The 11,837-nt window shown below is 51.8% G+C and overlaps 1 protein-coding gene across 1 annotated transcript; it reads left to right on the top strand.

Annotated features, from left to right (window-relative positions):
• The first annotated feature begins 3,681 nt into the window (after positions 1-3,681).
• On the top strand, positions 3,682-5,970 carry LOC306815724 (olfactory receptor 14A16-like). Its single transcript, XM_079332278.1, has 2 exons — positions 3,682-3,747; positions 4,969-5,970. The coding sequence occupies exon 2, from the start codon at positions 4,992-4,994 to the stop codon at positions 5,922-5,924; it is 933 nt and encodes a 310-aa protein (XP_079188404.1). The 5' UTR covers positions 3,682-3,747; positions 4,969-4,991; the 3' UTR covers positions 5,925-5,970.
• The last annotated feature ends 5,867 nt before the right edge of the window (positions 5,971-11,837 follow it).

Here is an 11,837-nt window from a genome sequence, read left to right as displayed (position 1 = left end):
GCCTCCTTGGGGGTCTCAAAACTCCCCTGGCAAGGGTCTCAAAGACCTCTGAGTGAGACCCTGGTGTCACAGGTGCTGAATTCTAACCCCTGGGGGAAGTTGTCAGCACAAGGAGAATGGAAACAAGCTGCCAAAATTAGTGAAGTGTAAATTAGATTGTTAGAATGTAGATAAATAGGTTTTCTTGAATGTTTATGATAAGGGACACGTGGCCAAGATGGAGAATTTGGGGGGTGGACACCTTTTCCTCCTTCTTCTCCCTGTCATCCATGCTGGGTGACACATTGGCACTCTTGGATTGGATGGGGTCAGGGCTGGACCATTTAATAAAATTGTATTGGGAAAATTTTGTAAACATGCAATACGTAATACAAACTATATAAGCTAAGCCCTGTCTTCACCAGGCAGATTCCACCATGGATGCCAGGCTGAGCAGACCGCTGCTGGCCAGGCAAAAGGTCCCAGAGTTAAGAAATAATTAACAGTCCTTGGAAAAAGAGAAAACTGTCTCCGGCAGTCTCTCTTCGGCAGCTTCAGAGAAAACCAGAATTTGAACAACTTTCATGTCTCTCTGGGGTGATCTCGGGGCAAAGGAGAAACCCCAGACTGGGACACACAGTGTGACAATGGACTCTTCGTTCCAAGGGGACTAACAATGTCAGAAAGGGTCTGCTTGGTTCCATGAGGCCCTGCAGATTCAATGAGAACTCAAAGTGTCAGCATGGCCTCCAGGATTCCGTGAGGCCCCAGAGTGTCACAATGGACCTTTGGTTCCATGGGGTCCCAAACTGTTACATGAATCCTTAGTTCCATGGGGCCCTGTAGTGTCACAATGTACTCCTTGGTTCAAAGGTGCTGCAGTGACAAAATCATCCATTGTCCCAACAAGACCCCACAGTGTCACAATGGTTCCTTGCTTCCACTGCAGTCCACTGTAGCACACAATAGCCTCCTTGGTTCCATGGGGCTGCAAAGTGTTACAGTAGTCTCCATGATTCCATGACACCCTGCAGTGTTATGATGGCCTATTGGTTTCCTTGAGCCCTACAGTGCAACTATGGTTTCATAAGTCCCTGCTGTGTCAAATGGACCCTCTGCTCCATGATGCCCCTTAGTGTCACAATGGTCCGTTGGTTCTGCAGTGTGAGAATGCCCCTTGGTCCCTTGGAGCTCACAGTGACACTCTTGTGTCCTTGGTTCCATGAGGTCCTTCAGTGCCACAAGGGACCTTTGGTCCCACGTGAACTCAAAATATCATCATGGTCTCCATGATTCCGTTCCATGGTGCCCTGTAGTGTAACAAAGCTCTCCTTGGTTCCACGGTGTCAGAATGGCCCCTTTGTCCCATGGAGCCCCACAATGTCACTGTGGTCCCCTTGATTCCATGAGGCCCTGCTGTGCTGCAATGGCCCCAATGGCTACAATGGTCTGCAGTGAGTCTCTCTACAACTACCTCGACAGAACTTGTAGTCAGGTGGGGGTCAATCTCTTCTCCCAGGCAACCACTGGCAGAATGAGAGGACACAGATTTAAGATGAGCCAGGGTTACTTCAGGTTTGACATCAGGAAAAAATTCTTCACTAAAAGAGTAATTGGGAATTGCAATCTCCTGCCCAGGGAGGTGGTAGAGTCAGTTCCCCAGGAGACATTTAAAAAAAGACTGTACATGGCAATCAGAGCCATGGTTAAGTTGATAAGGTAACATTAGGTCATAGGTTGGACTTGATGATCTCAAAGGCCTTTTCCAACCTCATTCATTCTATGATTCTGTTTCATAATAGTCTCCATGGTTCCATGACACCCTGCAATGTCACAATGGACCTCTTTTTCATGAGTCCCCACAGTGTAACGATGGGCCCTTGGTTCCATGAGGTTCCTCAGTGCCACAATGGTCTCCTTGGATCCACAGTGTCACAGTGGTCCCTTGGTAACAGTGGATTTCTAGTTCCATGAGCTTTCAAACTTTCAGCAACAGTTCTGCAGTGTCACCATGGTCCCTTTGTCCCACAAGGTTCTGTAGTATAACACAGTCACCTTGGTTTCATGAGGTCCTGCAGTGTCACAATGGACTCCTTGGTTCTGTGAGGCCCAGCAGTGTCACAATGCACCCCTGGTTGCAGGAGGTTCCATGGAGTCACCATGGCCTCCTTGATCTGCAGTATGACAATGGACCATTGGTTCCATGTGGCCCCACAGTGTCACAGAGCCCCCTTGGTTCCTTGAGGCCTTTCTCTGTCACAATAGACTTTTGGTTTCACGAGGTTTCTCAGTGCCACAGTGGTCTCCTTGAATCTGCAATGTAAAAAGGGACCACAGGTTCTATGTGGCCCCACTCTGTCAAAATGGATTTTGGTTCCATGAGCTCCCATAGTGTCAAAAAGCCCCTTTGCTCCTTGAGGTTCCATAGTGTCACAGTTCATTCCTTGGTTCTGTGAGGCTCTGATGTAACCAAATCTCAAAAATGTCAGAATAAGACTCCTGAACACCAAATTGGTGTTCCAGGAGGCATCATTTTTTTTCTCTTGCCTCAGGTCCAATGTGGTATAACTCCTAACCTTATGTGGACATGTCATTATACAAGTGTGTTGCTCATATACAGTGGCTAAAAGTGTGTTGCCATTTAAGTACTTCCATAAAACCCACCCCAAGTTTCCAGCTTCAGTCCTTGTTTTCTCTACCACTGCAACTTTGAGCCAGATGTCATCTTCTCTCCTAACCATGCTTGCTGGGAAAGCAGCCACTGCATGGCTAAAATTCACAAGAACAGTAAAAGTTGAATTAAACCTCTTGGTATGAAGTCCAAGGTGTGGCCAGGCAGAGGCAGGCAGGATGCAGAGCTGTCAGCAAAGAAAGGGCCAGCGAGGTGGGGCAGCCGGGGGATGACGACAGCCTGCAGGGACAGAGGCACAGGGCATGGACACCGTAGGAGAGCCTGGGCTGCAGTGGGCACATGGATGGGCAGCAACTGAAAGGCCCTGCCAGAGCCAACTGCTGCCCCACTTGGACCATGGCTGCTGGCCCTGGGCCTGAGGCCAGCAGGGGACAAGTGAGCCTTGCTGTGCTGGGGCCTCATTGCCTCCTTGTCCCTGCTCATCAGCCTGGCAGGGGCTGCCCCATGGTCCTGCCCTTGGCATTGCACATCCCAGAGTCCAGTGGCCCGGGAAGAGCCCCGAGCAATGAGGGAGGGGCAGATCTGCCTTGCCAGGGGCTGGGGCTCAGGCCTTGGCCCTTTGCATTCCTGAAACACATCCAGGTTTGCTCAGCACCAGAGACACCTTTCCCTTGTTCGCCCCCAGCTCTCATCACTGTCACTGGTGATTTGCTCTACCTGGAACCTGGGGACACTTTCTCAGTTGTGTCCCTCAGTGGGACCCATTAAAACTTGAAGAAACTTTGGAGTTTCAATTTAACTTTCAGTTTTTGAGAAGTTTTTGAACACTCTCTCAGGGACTGAGACTAATGGAAACAGCATCAAAGCCCTGAGAGGATCATTCAAGTCCTATTGCTGAGCCTCTGCTGCTGAGCTGGCCTGGCTCCTGGCTCAGAGGGAGATCCTGGCAACCAAGAAGAGCTTCAAAAGGACATTTCTGCTGATGAGCAGCTCCTCTCCCAGCCTAGCAGGGCTAAGGGCACTGCCTGCAGGCATTGAGGGGACAGGAGCCAGGCACAGACATAAAGGCAATCAGGACTGGGAAGACAGAGAGCTGAGACTTCACTTGAGGAAACATCTTCACAGCCCTGGACATGGTGAGTCTGTGGGTGCAGGGTAATGTCCCCTGTGCTCCTGGAGGGATCTGGAGCCAGCACACCCCACAGCCTGGGGGATGTGTCAGGAGGACTCTCCCAGTTTCTCTGAGGCACAAGAGGAGGAGGAGGATGTGCTGCAGAGTGGGGCTGCCCAGGGCACTGTCAGAGGGACAGGGCAGTATGGCTCCTGCTGCCAGGAATGGCTACAGGGGCTGAAGGTGGGGCTGAAGCCAGGGCTGCCCAGGGCTGTCCTGCAGAGCAGCTCCAGCAGCCCTCAGGGCTCTTGGCCAGCCTAGGGCATGTGCCATCGGCCAGGGGCAGCTCTCAGCCTTCCTGGCAGCTTCCCAGGGACTGTGGGGAGAAGTTGAAGGTGGAAGAAACCACCCCCATCAGGGCAGATTCATCCTGCTGTGGAGATGGTGCTGCATGGCCAGGGCCGCTCTCAGCTTTCTCCTCAAGGCAAGGGAAAGGGGCTGTCAGGTGTGTCTGTGTCACTGAGACTCCTGCACTGTCCCACTGGGCATCAGCAGATCTGCCTCACATCTCCCTCACAAAGTGTCTCTTCACCCTCCTCTGTCTACAGACAGCAGCAGCAGCACCGTGGCTTGCAGCATCTCAGGTTGTCTGAGCTGCCCTTAAGGTCCTGCTGGCAGGGAGATGCCCCTGGGCAGTGCCCTGTGCTGGGAGGGGTGTCCAGGACAGAGCTGAACCCTCAGGACTGGGCTGGGCTCTAGTATCACGGGCAGGGAGAAGCCTTGGATAGAGAGGAACAGCTCCCAGTAGGCACAACTCCAGGCAGCAGAGAGCCAGACCAATTCTGAATACCCTCCTTGTCCATCTCCACAGTGAATGAAAGAAGGATTTAGAGAGATTGACTTTGAAACTGGAGCCCCAGAAAGTCCACTTTAGTTTTAAGCAAAATATATGCGTAAGAACCCTTTTAAAGCAGGAGGTGTAATGAGCAAAGAACATCTCTTTGGGACCATCAGGTCTGACTGCACTGGAGCAGAGGGAACCTTGATTTCCCTCTGGGCTCTCCATTATTCTGGCTGAGAGCAATGCTGAAGATGAGGCAGTAACTCAACAGGAAAATCTACATTCAAAGACATTTAGCAAAGTTCTCTCACTAGAAAATAGTAATTTTGAAAGGATTCCATATAAAGTAGCATAAGATTGTCTCAAATGAGTTGGTTCCACCTTGTCAATGTCTTCTTTCAACAGTCCACCATGGCCAGAGTGAAGAAATGTCCAATAGCAGCTCCATCAGCTACTTCCTCCTGCTGGCACTGGCAGACACACGGCAGCTGCAGCTCCTGCACTTCTGCCTCCTCCTGGGCATCTCCCTGGCTGCCCTCCTGGCCAACGGCCTCATCATCAGCGCCGTAGCCTGCGGCCACCACCTGCACACCCCCATGTTCTTCTTCCTGCTCAACCTGGCCCTCACTGACCTGGGCTGCATCTGCACCACTGTGCCCAAAGCCATGCACAATTCTCTCTGGGACACCAGGAACATCTCCTATGAAGGGTGTGCTGCTCAGGTCTTTTTCTTGGTGTTCTTCATTGGAACAGAGTATTTCCTGCTCACTGTCATGTGCTACGACCGCTACGTGTCCATCTGCAAACCCCTGCACTACGGGACCCTCCTGGGCAGCAGAGCTTGTGCCCACATGGCAGCAGCTGCCTGGGCCAGTGGCTTTCTCTATTCACTGCTGCACACAGCCAATACATTTTCCCTGCCCCTGTGCCATGGCAATGCTTTGGGCCAGTTCTTCTGTGAAATCCCACACATCCTCAAGCTCTCCTGCTCCAAATCCTATCTCAGGGAATATGGGCTCCTTGCTGTTAGTGTCTGTTTAGCCTTTGGCTGTTTTGTGTTCATTTTTTTCTCGTATGTGCAGATCTTCAGGGCTGTGCTGAGGATCCCCTCTGAGCAGGGACGGCGCAAAGCCTTTTCCACCTGCCTCCCTCACCTGGCTGTGCTTTCCCTGTTTGTCAGCACTGGTATATCTGCCAACCTGAAGCTCCCCTTCACCTCCTCCCCATCCCTGGATCTGTTCCTGTCAGTTCTGTACTCGGTGGTGGCTCCAGCCCTGAACCCCCTCATCTACAGCCTGAGGAACCAGGAGCTCAAAGCTGCAGTGTGGACACTGATGACTGGCTGCTTTCAGGAACATTAAACTGCTGGCCAATTTCTGAAAATCACTTGTAATAAAAGTCATCTTTGACACTTCTTGCTGGTTTCATTTTGGAGGTTCTTTTATATTGTTTTACCATTTTTTTTTAATACTGTCCACAAAGAAATGTCATTGTTTGTGCCATTTATAATTTGGTTTCTCTTCTCCTTCCCGGTGGTCACAAAATGGGCCAATGTGGGTCTTTACTCTCAGGGGCCTTAAATGAACTAAAGGATCTCCAAGCAAAGTTTTGGCTGCAAATCCCCATTTTGTTCCCTCCTCTGCAACTGCAGCAGCAATGTCTGCGTGCAGAGCTGGGGCAGATCAGTGCTGTGCCCAGCAGCAGCACTTGGTGTTACCAGTGCTGCTCCCGTGCCACTGCCCTGATGCCCTCCTGCTCCTCGTGTTGCTGCAGGGCCTGAGTGCTCGTGGGGTCGGGCACAGCCCTGGGGGTGGCAGTGCCAGGGCTGCAGCAGGGACAGACCATGGGCACTGTTGGGACAGCGCTGATGCCTCAGAGCAGGGCCTGGGGGCTCCAGGCTCCTTGGCCAGGCTCTCTCCAGAGCACTTGGCCAGGCCAATGCTGAGCAGAGAAAACCCCTGTGAGCAGCTCCAGGCTGGCCGTGGGCAGGCTGGGGGCAAACAGCATGGCTGGTGCTCTGCAAGGTCCCTGCAAGGGGGAGACCCTGGCAAGGAGTAGCAGAGCAGGGGCTGATCCATCCCCACTGTGCTAGACAGCCCAGGGCATCATCCCAGAGCATCCTCATGCACCTGCCAACAACATCCCCCCTCTGCAGCCCTGGCCTCTCCCCCAGTTCACACAGGTGCTGCATCCTTGCAGGCACAGACACAGCTGCACTGGCTCAGGAGCCGCTGTTTTCACTGCACAGAGCAGGCGTCAGCACCCCCATGGTGCTGCTGTGGGGAGATGGAGCTGAGTGAGCACAAATGCCATCAGCCCCTGGGGCCAGCAAGGGCTGGGGATGGGAGGGAAACCACTCAGCCTTTTCGTGGCCTCTGCAGTCAGCCAGAAACTTTGTTCCCATGAGCTGTGTGTTTCCTCTTCTCCTGTAGATATTGTTCCTCAGAGCCAGGGCTGGCTGGCAGCCACCACCAAACTGCCCTGAGCATTTCCTTTGCTTCACCTTTGATTTCTTTACTGTCCCTGGTTCAGATTCCTTGCTCTTGCCCATCCTTGTCCCCTCCCTTGCAAACAGTGCATCCCTGTTTGCCCTTTCCTCTCTAGTCCCACTCCCCGTTTCAGTTCCTGACTTGGAACCATGGGAATGTCCCTTGGGGAGCAGGATCATCCTGCAAGTGCTTCAGGAATTGTCTGCAGGATCATGCAGTGCCTCGTGCTGCACCCTTGCCAGAGGTACCACAGGCCACGGGGGCACATCTGGGCTGCTGTGTCTGGGTGTGGGGCTTCCTGTTCTAGGCAATGAGGAGGGGCTGGAGAGGGGCAGGACTGACTGGATGGGCTTTGGGGACTGTGTGGAGAAGCTGAGGAACCTGGGCTGCTGAACCTTTTGAAGAGGAGGCTGCCCAGGGCTCATCCTGCAAGTGCCCCAGGGGTGGTTTCAGAGAATCACAGAAAGACCTTGGAGATCAGCAAGTCACACTTGTTCTAGTACATCACCTTATCTCCCCTGGGCCTCCTTTTCTCCAAGATAAACATCCCCAGCTCCCTCAACCCCTCCTTTAAGGACTTGTGTTCCAGACCCCTCGCCAGCCTTGTTGCCCTTCTCTGGACACACTCCAGCCCCTCCATGTCCTTCCTAAACTGGGGAGCCCAGAACTGGACACAGCACTTGAGGTGCTGCCCAACCAGTGCTGAGTACAGGGGAAAAAATCACTGCCCTGCTCCTGCTGGCAACACCAGTCCTGATCCAGGCCAGGTGCCAGTGGCCTTTTTGTCCACCTGGACACTGCTGGCTCATGTCCAGCCTGTAGTCCGTCAGTGTCCCCAGGTCCTTTTCTGTCTGGCTGCTCTCCAGCCCCTCTGTCCCCAGCCTGTAGTTGCAGTGGTTTTTGGGTACAAAGTGCAGGACCCAGCACTTGGTCTTGCTAAACCTCACCTTCTTAGATTTGTTCCCTGGACCCAGTCTGTCCAGGTCCCTCTGCAGGGCCCTCCAACCCTCCATCATTTCAACATCTCCTGGAACCTTGGTCACCAAGGTTCCATGAGGGCCTAGAATGTCACACTGGTCTTCAGGATTCCATGAGGCCTCCCAGTGCCTGAGTGTCTCTCTGGTTCCATGGGACAGCTTTGTGTCAAAAGGTCCCTTGGACACTTGGGCCACTCAGTGTCACAATGGACTCCTTGCTTCCATGCAGCCCCACAGTGTCACAGTGGCCCCTTGGCTCTGTGGTGCCATGTTGCACACAGTGTCACTCTGGTCCTCTCTGTTCCACGAGGACCTGCAGTGTCACAATCATCCCAGAATCACCCAGGCTGCAAAAGAACTTTGACAGCACCAAGTTACACCTGTGACCCAACACCCCGTATGTCCAAGTTTAGGACAAATTTGGGGAAAAAGAGCTCCAAAGGCCCCCCCCCCCCCTTTTCTTTTTCACAATTCCTTCCTTCACTGAGCTCAGAAAGAATTGTTCTTCTGGTGAAAATGGAAAAAACTTTTTTATTAACAAAAATACAAAAGAAACACTCCCCCAACCCAAACCCAGATGAGACAAACCCAGCCGGTCCTCACCGGGGAGAGCGGCAGAGCCTCCCAAGCCGACCTCCAGCAGTGGTTCCCGAAGTCCAGATCCTCGTCCTCCGGAGTCGGTGCAAATCCCTGGAGCAGGGAGAAGGGAGAGAGGGGGAGGGGCAGCCGGGAGCAGGCCCAAAGCAAGCCCAAGACAAGCTAAAGCGAGCCCAAGACAAGCAAAAGCAAACCCAAGACAAGCCAACACAGGGGCACAGACAAAACAGCTGGGGGAAAAGGGAAAAAACGGCCAAAGCAGCCAGGGGAGGGGGTTACAGCTGAGCAGACGGCAGAGAGCAAGACACAGCCCACAACCGAAGCGCAGCAAGAGAGCGAGCCGGAAAACACCAGCCTAGATAAAACCATCCGAGGGAGGGACCGGCAGCTGCACGGGGGAAGCAAGGAGAGGAGCCAGTCCAAACATCAGCCCATAACACCGTGTCACTCAGACCATGGCACTCACTGCCATGTCCAGTCTTTCCTTAAACACTTCTAGGGACAGTGACTCACCCACCTCCTTAGGCAGCCCATTCCAATGCCCAATTTCCCTTTCTGTGAAGAATATTTTCTAATGTCCAGCCTAAACATCCCCTTGTGCATCTTTAAGGCTGTGACTGCTTGTCCTGTCACTGTTCTCTGGAAGAAGTACCTGACCCCCACCTGGCTGCACCCTCCTTTCAAGGAGTCGCAGAGTGATGAGGTCTCCCCTGAACCTCCTCTTCTCCAGGATAAACATCCTCAGCTCCCTCAGCTAATCCTCACAAGACTTGTGTTCCAGACTACCTCACCAGTCTTCTTTCCCTTCCCTGGATACTCCAGCCCCTCCATATCTTTCCTAAATTGGGGGGCCCAGAACTGAATAGAGCACTCCAGGTGCTGTCCAACCAGTGCTGAGCACAGGGGAAGAATCACTGCCCTGGTCCTGCTGGCCACAACATTCCTGATCCATAGGAGTGCCAGGGGTTGGATGGGGGAAATAGTGGGGAGGGGGCTGGTAAAAAAATGTGATTGATTACCAGGCATGGAGGGTCTTGATTTTCATATCTATTCAGAATGCATTAGAAGGTGCTGGGGGTCAATATCAGCTTGTCACAGGTGTGACTAGAGGGTTTGCCAATTTTAACTATTTAATTTCCTTTAGAGATAGGATTTAGGAGTAAAGACAACGGAGGCTCATAACTTAAAAAAAAAAGGTACAAGAAGAAATTTATTAATAACAAAAAAACAAAAAAAAAATCCTCCCTTCATTCCACATTTCTTATCAACCACATAGAGAGAACACTTCAGTCAATTATCCACTCAAATAATCATTTCAGTTCACTTAAGAGAGAAAAGTTCCTTTTTCTGCTTTAGACTTAGGGGGTGTTTTCACCTTCACAGTGTGCATATGCCTGGGACCTACTGAACAATGAATTTTCCTCTCATTCCCACAGTCTTTCCAGAGCCAGGTTACGATGTACACATGGGATACTACTTTTAAAGGCAGGCTGCTGAAAAACAAAATCCTATTCATCTCCTTCTCTATCAAATATCTCTGTTCATATTCCAGTCCCAAAACAGAGAGCTCAATTCCCCAAGGCAAAAAAAAGTTTTTATCTCAAGCACCCATCTTCCCCAAGTACATTTCACAGTTTAAAGCAATTTTAGTGAAGTCACAATCTCCTCATAGCCCCACAAAAAAATGTTTTCAGCTACCTATCAGTTGCATCTTTTCAATCTCTTCCCATCAGGAACTTTATCTTAGTTCCGCCGACTTCTGTGGACTCCATGCTTTATTCCTTCTCATTAAGGGGGTTCAGGAGATCGAGAATCTTATCCAGGCATAAAGAAGTTAAAATTGTATCCAGATCATTAAGAAGAAAGCATGCGGCCGGTGCCAGGAGGTCCATGCAGCCCCGCCGAGCCAAGCCGGGGCCGGACTAAGGGCTCCCTGCAGAACCAGTGCCAGGCCAGGGTGCTGAGCCGGGTCCCCCGCAGAGCCGGTGCTGGGCCGAGATGCCGGGCCAGGCCCCAGACTGAGCCCAGAGCTGGGCCGGAGCCCCGGACAGAGACCCCCGCTCCTCTGAAGGCCGGAAGCCAAAAGACCCCCCAGCACTTGATCCACTGTGCTTTGTGAAAGCGAAATAGCTTTTCATTGTTTTTCCAAGCTGTCCATCACCAAATCAGCTCTCTGATTGGTGCCAGCAGCTCACAGGGGAAGCTCCCAGAGACAGGAGAGTCCCTGCCACTCCCCAGACTCATGGTGTTGGCCCTCAGGGGAAATCCAGCCCTCCTCCTGAGCATGTGAAAGCAACACACAAGTGGACATTGCTGATATCAATTTATAAACAGAAAAGACAACAAGACCAAACAGTTCTCTCTGGATTGTTTTCAATATAGTATATTCATTTGGAATACACTTCTGAAATCTGTCTAATTAACGACAAAAGAATTAGAAACCTAAATTATTCCCAGGAGCTTCTCTTGTTTGGGTGTTTTGAAGAAATGTTTATGAGTTTTTATCACTGAATTCCTGAACTGAACAGCTCTAGAAAATAGTGGCCTCTTGATTAGTAAAATTCATCAGCATCCTCCAAGTGGCTGAGGATCCATCCTCATCAGATCAGGAATGAACAGAAATGGGCACAGCTTTGTGGCTGCCCCAGCTCTGGGATGGGCCCTGGGCCTGGAGCAGGAGCAGCTCTGCAGGGCCCTAAGGCCTGGGCAGATGGGATGGCAGCAGGGGCTGCAGAGCTCTCAGGAGCTCAGGGAGAGGGGAGCAGGGCACACAGGGAGCCTCCTTTTGCCTTGGCCAAGCACCTTGCCAATGACCACCCCCAATTTACCAAACCCACTGACCACATTCACTGACTGCACCCACTGATCACACTCCACTGACCACCCAATTTACCATACCCACACTGATCACACCCACTGATCACATTCCACTGACCCCTCAATGTACCATACCCTCACTGCCTACACCCACTGACCACACCCCACCAAATTCTCCAATTTACTACCCCCACTGCCCACACCCACTAACCAGACCAAGTGACCACCTGTTGGGGGTTGAGTGTTTTTCTATTACTGTGTCAATTGAAAGAATTTTTCTCATTATCATGCCAATGGAGCTGGCTGGGTTACACCCAGGATCTCTGATGACTCTAGACAAAAGTGGTCAGTGGGAACGGCTCCCAGAGGGGCCTCTTGTGCTTCCGGAGGGGAC

This window comes from Erithacus rubecula, assembly GCF_903797595.1.
Source record: "Erithacus rubecula genome assembly, contig: scaffold_201_arrow_ctg1, whole genome shotgun sequence".
NCBI classification, from domain to species: Eukaryota; Metazoa; Chordata; class Aves; order Passeriformes; family Muscicapidae; genus Erithacus; species Erithacus rubecula.
This window is presented reverse-complemented; position numbering and strand designations above follow the sequence as displayed.

Coding starts and splice junctions, on each gene's coding strand:
- LOC306815724 (XM_079332278.1), top strand. CDS start 4,992: ATGTCCAATAGCAGCTCCATCAGCTACTTCCTCCTGCTGGCACTGGCA.